At 46.7% G+C, this 21,578-nt stretch overlaps 1 protein-coding gene across 2 annotated transcripts; it reads right to left on the bottom strand.

Moving 5' to 3' along the window:
• Positions 1-2,169: 2,169 nt before the first annotated feature.
• On the bottom strand, positions 2,170-12,846 carry MYD88 (MYD88 innate immune signal transduction adaptor). 2 transcript variants are annotated; one of them, XM_015852905.2, is made up of 5 exons: positions 12,424-12,846; positions 9,372-9,503; positions 7,909-8,089; positions 6,999-7,090; positions 2,170-5,510 (listed from the first exon to the last, which is right to left on the bottom strand). In XM_015852905.2, exons 1-5 carry the CDS (start codon positions 12,812-12,814, stop codon positions 5,356-5,358), a joined length of 951 nt encoding a protein of 316 aa, XP_015708391.1. In that variant the 5' UTR covers positions 12,815-12,846; the 3' UTR covers positions 2,170-5,355. The 2 variants fall into 2 exon arrangements, with proteins under 2 accessions (XP_015708391.1, XP_032298840.1); XM_032442949.1 differs by lacking the exon at positions 12,424-12,846 and adding an exon at positions 10,398-12,328.
• Positions 12,847-21,578: the final 8,732 nt, after the last annotated feature.

Genomic DNA, 21,578 nt, shown 5'->3' with positions numbered 1-21,578 from the left:
ATCCTTGCTAAAGCAGTTCCCTCCTGTAGGTCGTGCAGGAAAGCATCCAGGTAGGTCTTGAGTATCTCCTAAAGAAGGAGAACCCCACTGCCTGTCTGGGCAGCCTGTTCCAGAGCCCTGTCACCCCACACAGAGAAGAGGAGCCTGGAAATGCAGCATGGAGAAATTCCACCACCACAGCATCAATCCCAGCCATTGCATGTGTCTGTCCCCACTCTGAGGGCAGTGGGAAGGCAGGGGCTAAAAAGGAGGAGGAAAAAGTTTCATGTGCTTTTGTATGGAGACACCCAACAAGCATCTGATGGCCAATGCAGACTGTGTTTGTTCTGTTTCCAGCCCAGCACCACTGAAACCCAACCTGTGGCACTGCAAGACATAGTTGGTGGGCATGGTGTGATGGGTTCATAGTTGGACTAGATGATCTTAGAGGTGTTTTCCAGCCTTAACAATCTGATGATTCTAAGCAAGTCTGGAAATGGGAGAAGTTGCACACACAGCTTTATTGCAAAAGATGGACGGAGGGAGCAGCACATTGCTAAGATGGACTCTGCAATGGGAGCAAAAAATGCATTGTCTGTCAATGAGACTTTTGAACTGTTCAGCTCTTAAATAGAGGTTTGATCAATTGAATGTTTACACAGCAGCTCCAGAATGGAAACAACAATATTCAATCTCCTGACCACAAGTTGTGCTACAAAATGAACAGGTTTGCTGGGCAGGGCTTGATAGCGATTGTCAAGTAATTCAGTCATCTCAACATCCCAGCGAGCATCAGCTGAACCAGAAGGAGTTACAGGAAAGTATTTGTGCACAACAAACATCTCGTTGTTTAGTAAAGCCCCAACAGGTTTGACAGAGGTTTTTAATCTCTATTAGCATGCTTTCCGATTGCATGAACTTGGTGTTTTTTTGCTTTTAATTGCCTTATTAAAATATGTTTCCAGGATGATCAAACAACTATTTTTTTCTGCATGTTTTCTTTCCTATGCTAATTTCCTGCCAGTAGATGTGCCCTTTGGACCAAGCAAGGCTTCTATCACGAGAAAGCAACTCTTTTCATGTCTGTGTAACAAAGACCAGAAGTTGCTCAATCGAGGAGCAATGCTCCATCCATCACCCTCTAACCCTGAAGCTACGAGTTGCTAAATTTCACCTGGTAAATGCTGTCCTCCAGTAAACAGGAAAATAGCACCGACATCCCTGCACGGAAGCAACAAGGAATGAAATAGAAGTTTCTTCTGGTGCAAGAGGAATAACAGATAGAAAAAGCTCTCTCAGCTGGACACCCTGAGCTCACCTGACTGAGTACAGGATAAACCATGAACTGCTCAAAGATATCCAAAGTTACATCAAAGTCAGGGGATTCCAGCACTCCTAGGAATGAGATTCTCTTCTTAATGTTCTTCCTGCAGCAATTTCGACCTGGAGTCATACTTTAAGGATGTCATCATTTAAGGATGATATCCATAGCACTGTACATATGCTGGTTTGTAGCAGCCATAGCAAAGGCATTACTTCATAGTCCTTATAGGAAACATTGTCCTGCAGGAGGCTTAGCATACACCCTCTCCTGATGTGAAGTGAAGCTTCTCCTTGACCTCCAGAAATTCCTTCCAACCAACATTTCTGTGATTCAGTGATCCTTCATCTCTCCTTGTGGTAGGGCCCTGGCCCAACAGCTGCTGCGTTTGTGAGTTACTTCCCTGCCTTGGACCGACTCCAAGCCGCCTGCCTAAGGAAATGAAGCTGGCAAAATACTCAGTGCTGCCACACAGCACTGTGTTCTTTGGTGGGATCCCTACAAAAGATGAAGAATAGGAGCTCGACACCCAGCAGCTCTGCTTCCAGGGGCTGGGAAGGCAAAGCCCTGGCTCCATCACTCTGGGAAGGACCAGAGCTGAAGCACTGCTGGCAATGCAGCACACACACACACTGCACTCTGCAAAGAGGAACCACACGTGTCTGCAGTACAATTTCTTGGTGATTTCCTTCCTGGTGTGGTTCAGTCACACCTCTCCCCATTCCAGACACTCTCAAAAGCCTCTGCTGGGGAAGCATTTTAGGCAAAACAAGAGGACAAAAAAGAAATAGCCCCCATTATCCCTCACTAACCCTTCCTTTTCTGATCTAGCATTTATTATCCAACACCAAAGAAAGGTATCCAGCCCATGAGGTTTTGCTTCTTTATTTTACAATGTTTTGTCACATACCAAAAGCTTGTTTGAAAGAGAAAACACGGAAGTGCTGACTGTTTTCAGAATGGCCATACAAGATTCTTATCAGGATAGAAAGTAATATAAATATATATCTCTCTCTATAAAAATAAATGCTTTAGTACAAGGACAATTTCAATGAGGGAAAGAAACAAAATGGTAAAAATAACCCCAACACGTAACATCACAATTTCAGTTCCTTTTATAAAGGTGTTCAAACATTTGACCTTCCAATGAGTGCCAACAAGGGGAAAAGAGAACCATGGCCACCACTGAAACACGCTCACAGTACCTGGATTTTGTCATTCAGAGATGTCACATTTCATAAAGACACTGTGCCAGGACAGATGCATAAACGTCAGAAGAGCATAAGCTGGATTTAACTCAGACAAGGGTACGCATTCAAACCATGCATTTCACACGTCACAGCTGTTCATTCACTTTGCCCCAAAGGAATGATTTTAGTCTACAGGACAAATGTGAACTGCTTGTAAGAAGGCCGTAATGGCGATACTTGCATTGCACCTGAGCCAGCCAGGAGTGCTGTTAAGTGATAATAAAGCCCACCCTAAGCACTGACATCTGTACGAATTCATCTACTGGAAGCCTGAAGATTTAGGAATTCAGCTCTTGGTTTTGACTTCCAGAAGCTGCGCTTTCCTTGCTCCACGGATCATCTACTACAAACTGACTGTTACTGTCTGAAAGTTCCACTCACCCTTTTGTTGAGGTATCCAACAAGTGTCTGATGGCCAATGCAGAGTGTGTTTCTTCTGTGCCCAGCTCAGCACCACCAACCCCCATCTGTGGGACACGGTCAGTGGGCATGGTGGGATGGGCTGATGGTTGGACTGGATGATCTTTGAGGTCGTTTCCAATCTTCATGATTTCTATGCCTCAGGCAGAGCTCAGGGCCCCATTCCCTCACTGGATGGCCAGGCTTCTCCCCTAGCAGCACAAGCCCTGCAGCTCCAGTGCTGGCATCACGGCCCACTACCTCCCTCTAGTGTCCGTACCAGAGCCTCCTGCTTTTGTTCTCGCCCCTAATGAGACCTTGGATGAGTTCTTTCAACTCTCAATTCAAGAGAGATCTGGTTCAGTCCTGTGCGCAGTGACCCGTAATTAATGTTGATAGACACTCTGGAGTAAGAGAATTCATCAAGCCCCAGGAGTGACTGGGGATCAAGCAGTCTCCAGAAACTCTTATATAATTAACATTTAACGATTATGCAAAAGCCCCAAGGCATGCAGCTGTCTCCTTCCTGCAGGAGAGACCTGAGGGCAAGAGGACATGAAGATGAACTATTCAGAAACTCATTATCAGCTTAACTTACCTCCTCTCATGTTCACAGACTTCTGTTAGCTGGAGCCAACAAGACAGAAACGTGCAAATATCACCTTGGTACCAGGCCTACAGTTAGAAGGGACTGAAAAGCATTGGGTTTGTCAGCCTACCTTAAATCTGTCCCCATATCAACACATACATCACTGTGTTCAGGTCAAGAAGAGGCCTCTCTTGGCCAGGAAGAAGTGGCAGCAGCACCTGCTATGACACGCCAGCAATCTCTGGTAAGTAAACATCCATTAATGGGGTGGCTGAGGAAGAGACAGATGCACACATCCCTGTCTGAGGAACTCAGCCCTGGTAATGCTTTAAAATACATCTTAAAAATATTAATCATAAGCCAGATACAATCTTAAAGATGTAAGCTAGTAAAACCTTAAGCTGTAAAATCAACCCGAGTCAGTGGCTGAGGTAAGGAACAAAGTGGTAGCGATAAAAAAACTGCAGATACATAAGCAAGATGCTCTTCTTCCCAATGTAGAGAGTAAATAGTTACTGAAAATATATTTAATAACCCAATGGGCCACTTTAAAACACCAGAATTCTTGCTCACAAGTTAACAACTGTGGTTGTTAGTTAAAAGATGCTCTTTCCTATTAAGGTAACATTATCTTCTATAATTTAAATGGCCCAATCTATTATTCAGTGCACTCTTTATTTGATATTTACCCTTGTGCCTCTGAAGCATCCTAAAAGCTGATGTGCTTTGGCAGGCTCTTAAAGGTCAAATAATTGACGAACTGGACCCACTTAGGTGCACAGCTGTGTTCCTGTTCAAGCCAATGAGCAAAAGCATCCTGTACTTTGTGTAGAAAGGACTTTATAGATTTCAAGACTGAGCTTCTATTAAAGGGAGTCTCTCTTGTAAACATTTAATCAGGCCTGGGAATACAAAACATCAGTATAAGACGTGCCAATTAATCAAATGTCACATGAACACAGACATGCTGCAAGAGTGTCCTTCCTTATGGCTCAATGAGAAAAAATATCCCTTATGCCAAATATAAGGGACTACTCAGAAGATGCCAGTAATGAGGGATTTGCCCTGCGAAGGAATGTGAAACAGGAATGTCGTGATACAGCTTAAGGATGAAAACATCCACAGGAAATAAACTGAATTCAGTAGTTCTGCGCTAGTTATCATTACAAGGATAACTGCTCTGACCTTGCAGATGTTGCTAAGAAAAAAGGTACAACCATTAGTTGTTTTAAAGTGGTTTAACAATTAAAATAAAACTCTCTGCTCTTTTGGAAAGACTGAAGGAGACTCAGAACAAGTATGGGTCAGGAACTGACCACAGCAATTCCTTTGCTGCCCAGCCAGCAGCAGATTTCACTGACATCTTCAAATGGCACCTACCCTAAGTGTTACTATTGCCATTGAAGAGCTTGTAAAATAGCACGAACCTTTTACTTTCAAAAGCCTGCACTTTGAGGCTTTCATCATTTCGTGTCTTATACCAGTACTTTATATTCCCAGGTCTCATTAAACACTTTACAAAGAGCCACCTCGTATCAGTGGCTCAGTCTTTAAGTGCATATTTTCTATACTACCACTAGAATCTCTTATTTCATCAAGTTCTGGACGCTGTTGCTCGCTGACTTGAAAAGGAACACCCACATAGTTGCTCTGTTTCCCCTTCTGGGTTATAAAAAAAGTGCTAAATTCTTTGTTCCCAGCTGCAGGCTCCAAACGCTGACTGCGAGGATCCAAGTTCTGCAGTGAGATGCTGTATGAACACCATGGTCCAAAGGCACAGCCAGGACAGGTTGAAAAAAGGCTCTTAAAACTTTGCATCATGGCAGCAAGAGGGATTTTGCCAGTCTTGTCCAGAACCATTTTTTGGTGCAAGGATTGGTGTAATCACAAATCGTAATGAACCGCAAGATACTTGGAAACTCGTTCTTCATAGTCTTGCACTTGACTGGAATCAGCCGTTTCAGACGAGCACCTGAAAGACAGATCACACAGGCAGAGGATTACATAGAGCTACACTCACATCTTGCTTATATTGTCTCCTCTAAGCAGTACATGCGCCCCAAGATGCAGGTTCTCACCCTGAAGCAGCAGCTGTTATAGAGAGGAATGTCTCCCCATCCCATTTTTCCATGAGGACACCTGCTACCAGCTGAAGTCTGTCCAGTGCAATGATGCTGAGGCCTGGATGAGGCAAGTACAAGATTTCCTAACTGCAGCAGGTGCTTAAGTAACAAGTGGAGCTTGCACAACTTGCCACCAAACCCTTCTGGGTGTGACAGCGTGAGTTACCTTGCATGAACGAATAACTTAGTTCTGCAAGCCTGTACTTACACGTATGATTTTACTGGTAGAGTAAATAGAGTAATTGCATAGAAATGTGTATTTCTGGTCTAATGAAAGGTACGCTGCAAAAAGACTGATGTAGAATTAAAAGGTCTTTGCTACATATTCTTCTGATTAGGGGCTGATGCAGTGTGCTAGGGATGCTCATGGGATTAATGCCAAGATTGGAAATTGTTTTGTCATGGAAGATGCAGCTAATTCCTCACTGGCTTCCCATTTAACCTCTAGTGTGTCAGTTATAATGCCACGTCAAATAACTCATCTACAAGAGACTCAATATGCAGGCATTCCTATGGATCTTAACATATCCTCCGTGCTGTTAAGTTGTGCTGCATTTACTACCTATATACACACACAAGTGTAGGCTAACCGCTAGTCAGAGATGCAATCGGAACAGGCTTGATGGAAATAAACATGTTTTCTTCAATTCAAGAAGAACATGGAACAGATTTTTCCCATCAAAGTTGAAAATTCAGTCTATTTTTTGTTTGCCTATCCATGATGCTCCAGGATCTCTGCAGAAAGGTGCGTGCTCGTTAACTGAAATTACCCCAGCACTTACTCACACTGCAACACTTTCCCCAACAGCAACAAATTTCCTGTATGAGTCTTGAAGCATTTCAGAAGTTCCCCAATTTGCATGCAGCTACACCAGCTCCGGAGCAGGCAGTTAACCCACTTGGCAGCTGGAGCACCCAAGCTTCTCACTCACATGCAGGTCAATGGCAGGGCAAGGAACCAAGTCCAACAACAACAAAATGTATAAAACCACTGTTAGTTTTGATGGCTGCTTCTAATAGAGATAAGTTTGTTTACTTACTGAAGGGCATTAGAGCCAGGGCTACCCCTGTGCCTAATTGGACTTGTACACATAGGTCAGTGAAAAGAACACACCTCTGAAACTGGGTTCTGGTTCAATAGCCATCTATTACTCATTCTCTCCTTTCTCACCTAGATTTACCTCATCTATTTAAATCCATCCCAGACCAGCCCTCATTCTGCATTTGTGCAGTGGCCTGTGGTATAGCACTGACCTCAGCCACAGCTTCAGATGTTACTGCAGTACAAGTTATAATGTTGACAGGCAATTTCAAATAGAGTGTTTGTGAGATCTTACCTGGGGAAAGACTAAGAGCAAATTTGGTCTGAAAATCACATTCGTCGCTTTCCAGGTAATCATCTGAAATGACGACCACCATCCTCCGACACCTTCAGAGAAAGCAGCCAGGGGAGAAAGAAATAAGATGTCAATGGAGATGCTTCTCATTCTCACCAGTAAAAGAAAGAGGTAATCCTCCAAATTACTCTGATTGAAAAATGAACCCCTTAGTTGTGGTTGAGCGGGAATTAACTAGAGGGTAATGACTACTGACAAAGACTAGGCTTCATACACACTAAAATACTACAGGATGAAGAGCAAAGACCTCACCATCCATGGAATCTTTATTTGATGCTCTATTTGTCTATTATAAAAACTGCCATCTAAATTGTCTGCTCATACACCTCTTGGGATCTCTCACCGAGCCTGATTTGGCAGGACTGTGACAGCAGAAGAGATGGCTGGGGCAGCAGTGAGCACTTCCCCTCTTCATGCTGTAAAGGACTTTATAAGTCTCTGTCTAGGATGTTGCTTTTATGTCACACACCTGCCCATCATCCATGAGTCCCACAAAGGTTTGAAGGATCCCTGAACACCAGTACTGTTCCCTCAGATTCTACATAGTGAGGTGGAGCTAACTCCAAAATACAGTTTGAAGCTGAATTCATTTAAAGATTCCCTCCTAAGGTGCAACTGCAGGATGAAAAGGGATCAAGTGTAAGTGGCATCACTGTTACAGCATCTTCTCTGTGAGCTATGAAGCTACATGTTTAGGAACGCCTGAGTCTTCGTTCTTGAACCAAGAGTATAAAACAAACCCCATGAAGACATCCTCACAGATTTCTCCTGCTCCACTGGCACAATGAAGTTAAAATGAGCACAACATTTCACTACACTGAGCTGCCCCAACCATCCGTGGTTCACTCACCTTCTTTCTATGAGTTCTCCACTGATGGACCACACACACGTTCCTGGCAAGACATCCCGATCAAACACACAGAGCTTCAGTTTGAACTCCGTTTGCTCCAGCTCTCTGATCATCTCCTGGACAAACTGAAGGTCTTTCTGACAGTAGCAGATGAAGGCATCAAACATCTCTGTTCCATGCCCTGAAACCATTAAAAATTCAGCTGTCACCTATAAATAAATTCCCAGACTGAACACAGCTCCCCCAGCATTTGACAGACAAGCTCTGTTTCACGCTTGCTAAGGTAACTGAACTTTACCAGACCATGAGGATGATGTGGTGTGGGTTAAGCCTAGAAATTGGGAACCAACCATTGTTATGGCCAAGGTGTTAAACTTGGTTACCTAAGGCCACATCCTAAGTAAATAGCCCTGTTTTCCAAACATGTTAATGGCTGGCAGCTCTCATTTATTTAGCACTCGTACCAGTAAGACAGTGCTTTATTTACAGACAAGAAACTCACAAACAAGCATCTTAATATTACTGGATCGTTTTCCACTATGTTATTTTATTTCCCTATCAGTGTCACTATACGTCTTTTCAAGTTTTTATGCCAGCTAAAGCCTACTACTGAAAAACGAGGTCAGGCTCTAAATGTGGCTCTAATGAGAAAAGCAGCAAGCCAGTGCGCAGCTTCAAATCAAGCAGCAGCCAGTCAAGCAGAAGGGAAACTGACTGCCAGGTCAACCTGGGGCACAGCACTACCCTGGGTTACGTCAGGCAAAGCTGCTCTACAGGCACTGCCATGTCTGTGGGGCTGTGGGCATTTGGCAGGGACACTGATGTCCCCACACACAGCAAAAGCAGCTGCTCGAAGTCAGACCAGCCAGAGGAGCTCCTGGAGAAGTGTGCTGACATCTCCATTCTGCGTGGCTGCTGCTCACCCTCATATTATAGGATGGCCACTTCTCCAGCTGCACTCAGGTGCACACGCAGCCCAGTGCGCACCCAGAGCTGTGTTCCCCACTGCTCTCCACTTCACACACAGCAATACTTCCAACCCTGCTTCCCTTTTTATTCAAGATTCTTCAGTCTGCTGAAGACTGGGCAGCGCAGCCAAGGCAGCCAGCTCTGAGCTCCTTCCCCTTCATGCTGCACTTTCAGCAGCCTACAGCTGTTTGCTTTGTGAGCCAAGCCAAGCAGAGGGACAGCAGCTGCTTCTGGGAAGTCTTCCTCCACACGCAGCCAGCAGGCTCTGTGCCAGGCTGTTCCAGGGTGCAGCCTTCCCCAGGGCTGCTTTTGCTTCTCCTTTCTGCCCAAAGGAACAGGCAATGGGAAGGATGAAAACGCCTGCAAACTACCAGCTACAGCATTCTAATTGGGGTTAGGAAAAGTCACAATACTGAAAATGAACTGATTTTCTGCACTTCTTACAGGGATCTGCTGGGCAGCTGAACATGCTGTGATGCCATCACTGCACTCACCGTATGGATCATCCCTCGTGGTGATGCCCATCAGCTCTGATGTCTTTGGCACGCTGCTGTCTACCGCCGGGACCTGCAATGGCTGCTCGGCCTCCTGCTGCTTCCTCCTTAAGTACTTCTTGCAGTCCTCCTCTGCAAAGACACAACACCAAGCCATGAGCGTGATTCTATACCGCAGGGGTTCTTTACACAGGAATCCCTACTTTACACATCAGGGATATTAGAAGGTAAAACCCTGCTGTGTTTTTTGGTGCCTGTCTACAGACCCATCAGCCTGGAGTTCACCCAGTGCCTTCTTGAACCTCTTGATGCTGCACCCACTACCTCCTCCAGCAGGGACAAGTCACATTCCAGCACACCCCTAGATGGGCTTCCTGTCCTCCAGCAGCTGTCAGAAACTGCTTTTAGCTCGGGCAGAGCAGATGCACACATCACAGTGGAATAACTGAGGGTGCTGTATTTGCTGCTGTGTGTTTTCCTTGTGGGACAGCGATGTACATTAATCTATTACAGATTTTGCTTAAAAGTGACCGACAAATCTAACATCAAAGTCTTTGGGGAACTGAAAAGCAATCCTGCAGGCTCTGCTACAATGCAATCTACAATCACAGAACTGAAAGTAAATGGAGATTTGAAACTGGCAATTAAAAGAATGATGAAACTCCTCTTCCCCCTGCTTTCTCAGTTGTTCAGCAGTGAGAAGAACCAGCTGCATTCTTTTCTCTCCCCTGTTGCAAAGTGCCTGACATGAGTTATTCCAGCTTGATCCCCAGAGTCATCACCACCCCACTCAAAGCTGAAGCACACTCACTAAGTTAATGTCCAGCCTGAAGGAATAACAGACTTCCAGCACTTAGGCATGGATTAGCCCCCACCAGGAGCTGATCCCTGACCATGTACAGCTTAACAATAACAAACAAGACAAAAACAACCCTAAAAACCCATAAAGCAGAAGCCAGTTAAGAAGCAAGAAGCTCCTCCACACTGAGTAGTCCCATTCCACTCACAAGGTGGTGAAGGCCTTACATTCTTTGTGCAGTCGAGCAAAAGCCTGAGGTACTGGAGAGGAAGAAAATAACCAGTGTTCTCTGTGCTCATTAGAAGAGAGAGAGGATACCCTGTGCTTCAAGCAGGAACTCAGCACTTCTGTAATAGGTCAGGAAGAAACAAAAGTCACTGTTTCATCAGGAAACAGCATAATCATAGCAAAGCAAAGAGTTTCACATAGCTAAAGATGATTGTACAATGAAATAAACTGATGAGAAAAATCAAGACAGGGGAGCTGCAATGTAAATGGAACCCTGCAGTACTGATGGCCATAAGAGACGCTACGCAAGAGACACCATTTTTTAGCATCCTAAACATTCAGCGGGGCCACAAAGCAAGAAATGGAGCATGTGATGAAAAAAGAAGGAACTGGTTCTGAAGTAGAAACCGCAAACTAAGTAATATCCTTTGGAGCTGCACAGCATCATCGAGTTGTGTTCAACAGGGACATCTTGAGGCCTTCCAAACACTTTAAGATGCCTTTGCGGGGGCTGCTGAAACATGCCTCAAATCTGCACCTCCTGTAATGGAAGCACAGAGCACAGAAACCTCGATGCTGATGTTCTCATCTCCAAGCCAAAGTCTTAACAGTGCAAACGAAGACGCCTTTGGTAACAGGAAATAACATGCACAGGGGTTTATGTAACCACCCATTTGCTTTCCTCTTATGAGCACAAATATCTCTGAAGTCCGCAGGAGCTCTGAGCTCTGGCAACTTGCAGGCCCACAGTCCTCAGCCAAAAATAATGAGACAGATATGGCTGCACCAGGTCGGGCTGCTGGTCCCTTTAGCATCCTGTCCCACATAGTGGTCAAGAACCAGGGGGGACTGTAAGTATCAAATTAGCACGCAGCAATACTTCCCCCAGATAATTTCTCTTTTGGGTATTATCTACCATCTATTTTTAAAACCTATTTATCAAACCACTTCCAGTTCAGCCATTTCTGGATTCTGAGCCAGTATTTCAGTGTTTTCTTCCAAGAACTTATCTGCGTCCTCTTATCAACGTGACCCACAGCTGGGCTAAACTTGTGACTTCAGCTCCTCCCGCTCTGCTCAGGGTCTGAATGAACTCATCCACATTTCCTGATCTAAGGGCCAAAGGCAGCTTTGGGGGTGCACACTGTGAAGCCCCAGCTCCTTCCCACAGCTGGCAGCTTCTGCTCTTGGTGAGGATCACAAAGCACGTGGATATTTACTATCTTTTTTCCCCCCACAAAGTGTCTTCAGAGCATTCTTCATTTGGGTGAGCTGCAGGAGTACAGGCACATCTTTGGTCCTTGCTCAGGTTCCTAACAGAGATGCTCTCCTATACCTTCAGTCCTCACAGTAATAGGAAATGAGACTTGTTGTTCCTTCACCACAGACCCAGGAGGATACCTTAGGTAACACAAGGCCTCTTTTGGAAACACCTGGGTAAGGCAGTTCCCTTCTGACTGCAGTTCTGAGAGCTGCCTTCCCTCTGAAGAATACAAAGAGCTTACAACGAGTTAAAAGAGCAGCTGTGGGATCTTCATATTTACTGTCTTGTGCTGATTCCATCTCAGTGTGCGAGGAAATTAACTTCTCTCCTGTTATTCACGTTCACGATGCAGCTCCAGATCTCCATGCCAACATCTCTGGATCTTCTTAGAATATCTTTGCATGCCTCCTCCCAGCCCACCTTGTCAAAGGCATCCTTTGATGTGCAGAAATCCCATTTGTGGGGTTCCAGGCACTCCATAAGATCATTAAAGATGGAAAAGATCACTGAGACCATCAGGTCCAACCCCAACCCATCACCAATACTGCCCACTGTCCACATCCCTCCATGCCACATCTTCACAAACACCTCCATGGATGGTGACCCCACCACCCCCTGAGCATCCCATCCCCATTACTTCATAGAAGAAATCCTTCCTCATACCCAACCTGAACCTCCCCTGGCACAACCCCTCAGGAGCATCACAGCGGCTCCAAGCCCCGACCCCACACCGCCCGATCGCTGGGATTGCCGTGTCTCACCCACGCTGCCGCCCAGCTCCAGCAGCACATCGTGACGGCCCAGCTGCCGCAGGAGCTCCAGTAACCGACCCACGGTGGCTCCGCCGGGACAGCGGCTCTGCCACTCGTCCAGCAGCGCGGCCGTGGGGTCGGGCAGCGCCTCGAGCCGCCGGATCTCCAGGTATTCACATCCCAGCTCCTCCGCCAGCGCGGTCCAGTCGGCGGCCGTCGCCGCCCGCGGGTTGAGATAAAGACCGAGGCGGCGCCGCACGCCGTAGTTGAGGGCCACCATGGGCACGGCGTGCAGATCCGCCGGCTCGGGGCCGGGAGCGGAGCCCGCACCCACGGGCACAGTAGCCATGGCCGGGCCGCTCTCGCAACTTCCCCGGCCCGGCCCTTTCGCTTCCCGCATCGCTCCTCCTCCTCGCTCCGTGCCGCCCGGCTCTGCGACCGCCTCGCCGCCTGCTGGGCTGAGCAGCCCCAGCGCTTGGCTGTGCTTTGGGTTGGAGGGAGCCTCAAAGCCCACCCAGCCCCAACTGCAGCTGTAGGCAGGGACACCAACCCCTGCTCGGGCTTCCCAGGGCCCCATCCAGCACCTCCACGGATGGGGCACCCACAACTCTCTGTGCAGCAGTGCTGGGGTCTCACTGCCCTTTCAGTGTAGAGTTTCCTCCTAACAGTTCAAAGCTGTTACTTGTGGTCCTATTACTTACATGTAGTCTCTTTAGGTACTAGAAACCTGTTGTAATGTCTCCCTGGAGTTTTCTCCATGCCGAACAACCACAACTCCTTCAGCCTCTGATGTGGGCCATTGTTTTGTCCCAGTTTTTCATTTGAGATGTGATTGTTTCTTTTAAGCAGCAGCCCCTGAAGCTGAGCATCTTCCGTCATCTCCTCATCAGATCCTGCCATCCAGCAATGGGGCATTGATCACATCACACCACTTGTTTTCTTCTTATAGCATCACAGAACCACCGAGGTTGGAAAAGACCTACGAGATCATCCAGTCCAACCATTCGTTGGTTATTTTTTCAGTGCAGTCCTGAACCCATCTACCTATATTAAGTGTTCATAGATGTAACAGAGCTTTGCTGCTATTCCTTGCCAAGGAGGTCTAAATGGATCCCTAATGGTCGTTAATTTCCAGTGGGATATTTCCTGATGCTGATGAGGAAAGGTCTGTTTGCAAAGCTGGGCACAAATCAGCCTTGACATGCAGTTTTAAACAGAAAAATGTGCATGTTGCTCATCTACTCCCCAGATAAGAGGCAAAAAGAAGGAGAGACCTGACAGGCCCAGTTCTTGTCTCGGACTTGGGAAACCTGGTTTATCCAGTAAGATGTGGGCTTATATTTCCAACCCACACTCAGTCCTAGGGGATTAAGTGGGGAGGTTCTTCCACAGTGTGGCAATGAAAGCTGGAGCTGAAAAGGTGCGACTCCTGATTAAATGAGGAGCTTCTGGGATTTAAGTTCCATCACTGCCTCAAATACGTCAGATGATCTCTAGAGGTCCCTTCCAGCCCTGTGGAAGGGCTCAGCCTAATCACAATGCTGTGATTCAAACTCAAGCCTCACGGAGAAGTTCCTTCCAATGCAGTTGCCCTGCAAACAGAAAAAAACAGATAGGAATCCATTCAACAGTGCTTTGTATGTTCTTCCCAGCTGCTAAGGGTCTTCCTTAACAGCAAAGAAAGCAGCTCAGTTTCTGGGTAAAAAAGCTGGTGTGTTACAGACTCATTTACCTCTGTCAATTATCAATCCCTTCTATTAAACCCTCTACCCAGAATTAGTGCCTGAACACAGAGACACAAAGGCTGGGGCTTCCCTCCCAAACTCACTCTGCAGACAGTGAATGAAGACAGAGGTGCTTTTGGGGTACAGATCTTTTGTGTCCACGCAGCAGATTGATCTCTGGCCCCTCAAACTATCTGCTTTGCTGCACTGTTCACTGTAAGGCACACAAAGAAGACTTACATTGCCATTACTATCCGGACCTTGTTTAATGGTGTTAAACTTCCTGTTGTCCTTTGGGTAGTTGCCAATACCAGCACTGTATAACCAGGTGCCTTAATTGCTGGAAACATTGTAATCCACCTTGAGAACGAACAAAGGAAACAGTAAGATGGGCTGAGATGGACCTTTGTGAAGCTTCTGCCCCCATTCACCCCTGCCTCAAGGGGAGAGAAGTCCTTGCAGAGGAAGCAGGGTGGCTTAAATCCAACATCAGCTTTGCAGTTGCAGGGCAGTCCAAACCTATCTTGGGAGGGGTGTAGCAGTGATAGCAAACAGGGTGTGAGATCTCTGTGCATTCCTAGGAGAGGTGACTGCAGTGAGAAAGCACAGCGCTGGCAGCAGGAAGTTTGCAGGCACATCACGAAACAGGTTCAGTGCTGTTCTCTTGTTCTCTCTATACCACAACAACAACCAGTCCTCAAAGTGATGTTTCCAAAATCCCTCAAAACAGAGAGTCCACCACCCCCAGATGGCAGAAGGCTTTTCCATCAGGCAGATGGCATTTCCTCAGGGCCTGACCCCATGAATTAAATCATAGCTGAATCACTTCTGGAACCACAGCTGAGAGATGCCATCAAAAGCCAAGCATTCAAAATGGCCTTAGTGACTCAATCTGTACATCTGGCACACATAGATATGTTTATGTATGTGTGTGTGCACCTTGGCAGTGCTGCACCTTTCTTCTGGACAGCCAATTTATGTCACACACTTGAGCTAGAGGAGCTGGATCATCAATGCTGACATGCAGCACCTGCTGGGCAATTCCTTGCTATGGAGCACAGGGCATGCACAGCATCTGAATCTGCAGAGTAAATGTACTAAAGTAAAGATTTCCCACCCTTGATTTTAGTCACTCCAGTGAGGGAAAAGTTTCCTGAATACCAGTGGCTTCTTGTATCCAAACAAACAAGATATTTTAATGTAAAGCTTGTATTGTGTCTTTTTCAATTAGCACTGCTCAGTCTGGTAAGGAAGAATTACAGATTCACTTCCTCAGCCCCATTTTCACAACTCAGTTTGGCTCCATCAGCATCAGCAGAGCTCAGTTTGGTACTGATGGTATCTCCATCAGCATCAGCAGAGATAATGGCAGCTAAGAAAAGAGACGGTGCTCCTGCCCATGTCTCTGAACTGGGCACTGTCAGCCTGTGTACACCTTCCTGGAAAGAAGCTTTTGGGGCCAAGGGAGCAGCCCAGTTATTAACTGAGGCTGTGGCTGCTGACTGGCATACTGGAAACTGGTGCTACAGTTGGCAGGGAGGGCTGTGACTCACCAAGACACAGGAGGATGCCTCCAGCCTGGGTGGAGCTGCCTGGAAGCAGAGCCAGCTTTTGTCCATACTGGCCTGTTCTTGATTAGATGACTTCCCCTGTCCAGAGTGATCCATGCAAAGATGTGCCAACGCTGGCTTCAGTGGTCAGAACACATTTACTTTTTATGTTCTATTTCTGGGTTATATATTAAGTGCATGCATTTATATTAACCTGAAAATCACTGATGATATTCTGTGTCCTTCTCAGGCAGAGCTACCATCCCAATCCATCACTGAGGGCAGAGATCAGAAACAACTCCAGGCACACAGGAGAGTTCAGTGCCACCAGAGGTACTCAAACCTCTCTGCTTCCACCCTCCAGTCCAGACCCAGGTGAGAAAGACCCCAGGAGACAACTGCCTGCTGGGGAGATGCAGTGATGTGCAGTCATTGAGAGCCACTGGAAAGTAAATAGTAAGTTGAAATGAAAATTAAAATGGGAATTTTTGGCAAGATAATAAGGTATGGGAAAAAAAAATCAGAATGGGAAAAAAAGAACCCATAATGAATCAGGTGGAACTTAAGCAGGATTAACCTTCAGACCACAGGGCTAAGAACAAAAAGATGGTTGAGAGGTGACTAACAGCTGAGAGGGATGAATTGGGCAGATCTCTGAGGGTTTGTGCCTGGAAAGCAAAGAATCTTGTCTGTTGATAAGGAAAAGATTTATTGTAGCTGTGTGTGAAGGACAGAGGGTGTCTAAAAGTGTTGTATGCTTAGGTGTGGGCAGGTGAATCACATGGAGAACAGCTCACCCAACACAGAGGCTGGCGGTAGGGTTTCCTGACTATACAGAGTAGGTATCTGTTGCTATGCTGAGAGTTCAGGCCTCCTTTGCAGTGTGCAGCAGAAAGAATATCCAGTCTTGGGATTCACTCTGCTGGGTCACTTCCTGCTCTGTCCCAGACTTTCTGGTGAACTCAGGCATGTCCTAATGCCTGGATTCTCTTCCTTTCCCCACTGCAGGACGGTCTCTTTTCTCTCCAAACACAGAAATCCATACAAAGCTCTTAATAAGCAAATCCTCCTGTCATACTTCAGGGCCATGAATTTTGTGGTAGCAACGGCAATGGGAGGATGGTTGGACTAGATGATCTTGTAGGTCCTTTCCAACCTTGTGATTCTATGAATCTATGAATCAAAAGCTGTCCCTTCACAGCAGTTCAAACATGGCCCTAAGACACAAGGCCAGTCAGGTGCAATGACTGATTCAGTGATTTGTTACCATAGCACCCATCAACACTGTAAGGTGTATTTACACAGAGCATTTTCACATAACTCTCCCATCATCCCAGTTCTTGCCCTGAGCCTATCTGGCTTGCACACAGATGACTATAATGAGAGCAAACTTTGCATGAATCACTCACTTGCAGAGCTTTTCTTACCTCTAGTGCAAGGGCAGTATCTCAGGAAGCCTCTTTCTGATCCCTCCTCACTGTGGGGAGTGAAAAACTTCCTCCTGATATCTAACCTAAACCTCGTGTCTCAGTTTAAAACCATTCCCCCTTGTCCTATCATTATCCACCTGAGTGACCTCTTTGGGTTTTGGCCGCATTGTCACAGTGCCAGCTACCTACCTGAGCAAATCCTCAATACCCAGTTCATTGCCAACACTGTGACCTCTCCCATCCCAAACTCTGTCCCCCAGCACTGCTACACGAGGGGATTTCTAGATCAGTTCTTTGCCTATGCCAAACCCTTCTCCCCTTTTCTATGGTGCTGTGGTCATGGCCAGATAGCCATAGCAAGTACAAGCCATTTGCAGGACTGCAGCCAGAGGTCCTTCTGACACTGTGATTGGTATGAGTTGCACAGTAGCTGAGCCATGTGGCTGAAGCCACGCTCATATCATTGCCATGAGAAACCTTCCGGCTTTTAGTTGCAAAACGTTCTCCTTCCTTCTCATCTGGCCCACTGTAACCATACAGAGAGGGATGGTGCTGATTTCCAGGGATCAGCCTTACAAATTATGAACCACAATTTCCCTGCAATAATAGTGACAACTAACATTAATAACCTTTACTTATAAAGTGCCCGAAGCCTCTGGATGTCAGAAGACTGATCAGTCTGCAGTGCACCCCAGAGGAACCAGACAGCAAGCACAGGAAAAGCAAACATGAATTAAGAAGAAAGTTAACAAATCACTCCCTTCTATGTGCGAGATAGCAGCTTCCATTGCAGAGAAAACAAGCCACAGGGTCATACCAGTACGTGCTCTGATTTGCTGCTTTCCCTTTTATGTACTTCTGTGTTGTAGTGCAGTGATGACAAACCCAGAAATGGATCTCAGATGTGGACCTCTACACCAACAGCTGTTGCCCAGTGCTCTAATACAAACCTATTTATCATATACCCACGGATCTTGTTTGAGGAGCCACAGCAGGCAAGTGACGGGCTGAAAATCCCCAACAGGGCAGGAGAACTGGGAATCAAACCTTGTGCTGCCGTTTGAACCCAATGGGCTCCTTCCATTAGTTCCAAATCGGTGCTGTGCTTGTAGACTTCAGCTGCAAAAGAAAACTCAGAAATAAGCGGAGTGTACGCTGCTACAGAGAAAGGAACTTCTCTGGTCCTCGGATCCACCAGGTGGAGCCATCCACGAAACCACTGAAGCACAAGGCTGGTTGCCAATAAGAAAACCTGACCTGGAGTAGCACTGGAAAATTCTTCCACTTTGGGATTGTGCTGGGAAAGTGCTCCACGTTTTCTCAGCATTAGGCTGAGCTGGGTCCTGCTGCTGCAGCTTCAGCCTTCGGTTTACTCTGCTCCCCCCAGCATGAGAGTCTAAGATCTTTAATTAGAAGGCATCATGTTTGGATAGTGATAGGACAAGGGGGAATGGTTTAAAACTGAGATGGGGAGGTTTAGGTTGGATATCAGGAGGAAGTTTCTCACCCAGAGGGTGGTGATGCACTGGAACAGGTTGCCCAAGGAGGCTGTGGATGCCCCATCCCTGCAGACATTCAAGGCCAGGCTGGATGTGGCTCTGGGCAGCCTGGTCTGTTGGTTGACAGCCCTGCACACAGCAGGGGGTTGAAACCAGATGAGCATTGTGGCCCTTTTCAAGCCAGACCACTCTGTGGTTCTACATTTACATGAGGTCTTTCTGCAGTTGGAGCAATCAGAGTTTGACTCAATGTTCAGACGCAGAAATCCAGATCACTGTCAGCTCTCAGCCAGCCACATTGACAGCAGGGTGCAAATCTTTCTTCTGTGTGCTCCATTGACCACACAGAGGACATCCTCGAAAACCTGATTTCCATCTCCTGATCTCCTTCACAGTGCAGGTTATAAGTTCTAGTGGGCTGTTCTAGCTCAGCGGGATGCAGGAATTTCTGTAGCACAGCTGGAAGGATTCCTTAGTAGCCTGTTGGTGAGTGCTCTGGATGCACACATTGCTCACACAGCCTTTTGTCTGTTGGAAATCAGCATTTCTGTGCAAATTAAGGCAGTTTCTAAACCAGGAAGAGGTTCCAAAGCAGTCAGGATGCACAGCTTTAGTACAGTCAGCATCAGCTTCACTCACCAAAGTGAGAGAGCAAGAAGTAGCTGCAATTGTTTGGCCATAACATCTGCTTACAGCTGTGGGCAGCAGCTTGGTTCAGTTGTTCCTCACCCCAGCTGCATTTGCAGCCCGTCAGGCTACTTTTCAATCCTCCAAAATGGAGGAACTTAATTGCTGCTGGTGTGGGAAGGGAGAGTAAAAAAAGGGCAAATCAAGGTAAAGAAGACAAAAAACGGCGCCAGTTCCCTAATGCTGATGGAAGAAAAAACCCACTCGAGAGGGATGGCTGCTGAACCAGGTTCCTACGTGTTTGCTTTACGTTTCCAGTTCCCAGATGACTTCTTTGGGATTTAGTTTGTTTCACTGTAAACTTGAAATAATTCTAACTCTCTTTTTTAAAGCACTATGTGGGAGCTGAGGAAATATTATTAGGAAGTGAAATTGCTGCCTCACCCACTTGCACAGCTGTGTGTACAAGGGGGAGCAAGCAGGCAAGAAAATGCACAAGTTACCGTGTCCCAGAATTCATGCTGCTGTCTCATTCTCAACTCAGCTGGGAACACAGGGAATGTACCTTCCTTTACTGTAGGAAGGATCAGGGGCTCAGCGAGACCCCCAAAGGGCAACCTCTGCCTTGGGGATCCTGCATCTTTTGATTCTCAGTAAGAGACATCTCTGAGATATATTCTGATAACCAAGCCCAGCTCCCTCCACCTGCCTTCATAGCAGAGGTTCTCCAGCCTTTTCCCACACATAGCACACTATGCCTCCTGGCAGCTTGCTCCCTGTTCCCCAAGGAGCCAGGAGAGGGCTGGACACAGACAAGAGAGGCTCAGAGCATATAGGACCCACATCACCGTTTGGTAGTGGAAGAAACCTTGCTATTTTTATCTTCAAGCAATGTCACTCAATTATTTCCTTTGCCTCTTCATGGAAAGCCACAACACCAACGCAGCCCAACGAAGGAATTACATCATGCACCGTGTCTTCCAGCTTCCCCTTCCTCACAGCCAGGGTGCTGCAAACACAGAAGTTTGGCCTGAATTAGGTTTGATTTTACTGTTATGTGTGTATATAGAAGCCCCGAGTCTTGGCCTACAGGCATCCATATGCTTGTTTTCTATGGAGCAGCCTGTGGAAAGCAGGCAGGATTTGACCAGTCCACGTTTTTTGCACACAGTGTGCAAGCAACTGAGGCAGAATTTGTGTTGCCCACATTTCAGCCACCCTGGAAGCCTTAGAAAGGACGACCAGGCAGAAAGCCAGGCTGCTACCTAAAAGTCAGCCTGTAAGATCTGTTCAGCCTCACACATACAGGCTGGGATTCCAGAACTGACTCTCTTTCCATCTCTTTCACGGGCAGTGGTGGTTTGTGGGCAGACCCCGCTCCATTTTCATGTGGGATCATCAGAGGAATTCTTTCCTTGTGTTAGTGACAGAGTCAGCTAAACTTCTTTCCTACCTTATATCCCCACAGACTGCCCAGCTGTGTACCCAGGACAACATACCAAAGGAGACCCTGTGGTGAGAAGGCTGGCCTGAGGTGGGTGCAGAGCCCTGCAAGAGGCCTGATACGTGACTGTGCCTTTCCCTGTAAAACACACACACAAAATACCCTGTAATCTAACTGAGGTTTGAGCTGGAGAAATGTAAACCATGACTAGAAACTTTCTTCAAAGTTCCAACCCGAATGAGTCTCTGATTCCCAACACTGATGGCAGCAACCAAAGTGAAAAGGCTTCCCTCATCCTATAGTTTCCATCATTTGATGTAGGGTACCAGTGCTCACACATCCCTTACTCAGTCTGGATTACTCACTAAACTGTCCCTTGGGGTCTTTTTTTGCATTCAAGTGCTCATATAATAAGAGGAAATGTATAAAGAAATACCATGCATGGCTCCCTGGTGGAGGTCTGCAGCCATATCCTCCCCTTGTTTTAGCCCTTCAGGGGTGGGAAGAGGATGGAGAAGGGACTAATATGATGACAGGGGATCCAGGTTTGTGAGAACAAATTGCTTCATTACGTATCTGAATTGCTGGATGAGAGCTTCAAGTGGAGCTACCATGGCTCTTAAATGCTCACCGGGTTGTGGTACCCCAAACTCCACACAGTCATGGGGAATCCTGGTGTTATTCCCACCTCCTCCAGGCCTGCAGGTCCCCTGCATGCAATATATACTGGCTATAGGAAATGATGCTGATTTCCCATGTGACCCACATGACACATAATCTCCTGATCCCCTTTCTATGCAACAAGCTCTCCTTTTCCTGGCTCAGCAGACTGCAGCCCTCTATAAGAACTGGTGACTCATTGCCGAGGCCTCATGTTTGGTGAAAGGAAA

This window comes from Coturnix japonica, chromosome 2 (genome assembly GCF_001577835.2).
Source record: "Coturnix japonica isolate 7356 chromosome 2, Coturnix japonica 2.1, whole genome shotgun sequence".
In the NCBI taxonomy this organism is placed as follows: domain Eukaryota; kingdom Metazoa; phylum Chordata; class Aves; order Galliformes; family Phasianidae; genus Coturnix; species Coturnix japonica.
The sequence above is the reverse complement of the archived record's forward strand: the minus strand, read 5'-3'. Positions and strand labels throughout refer to the sequence as shown.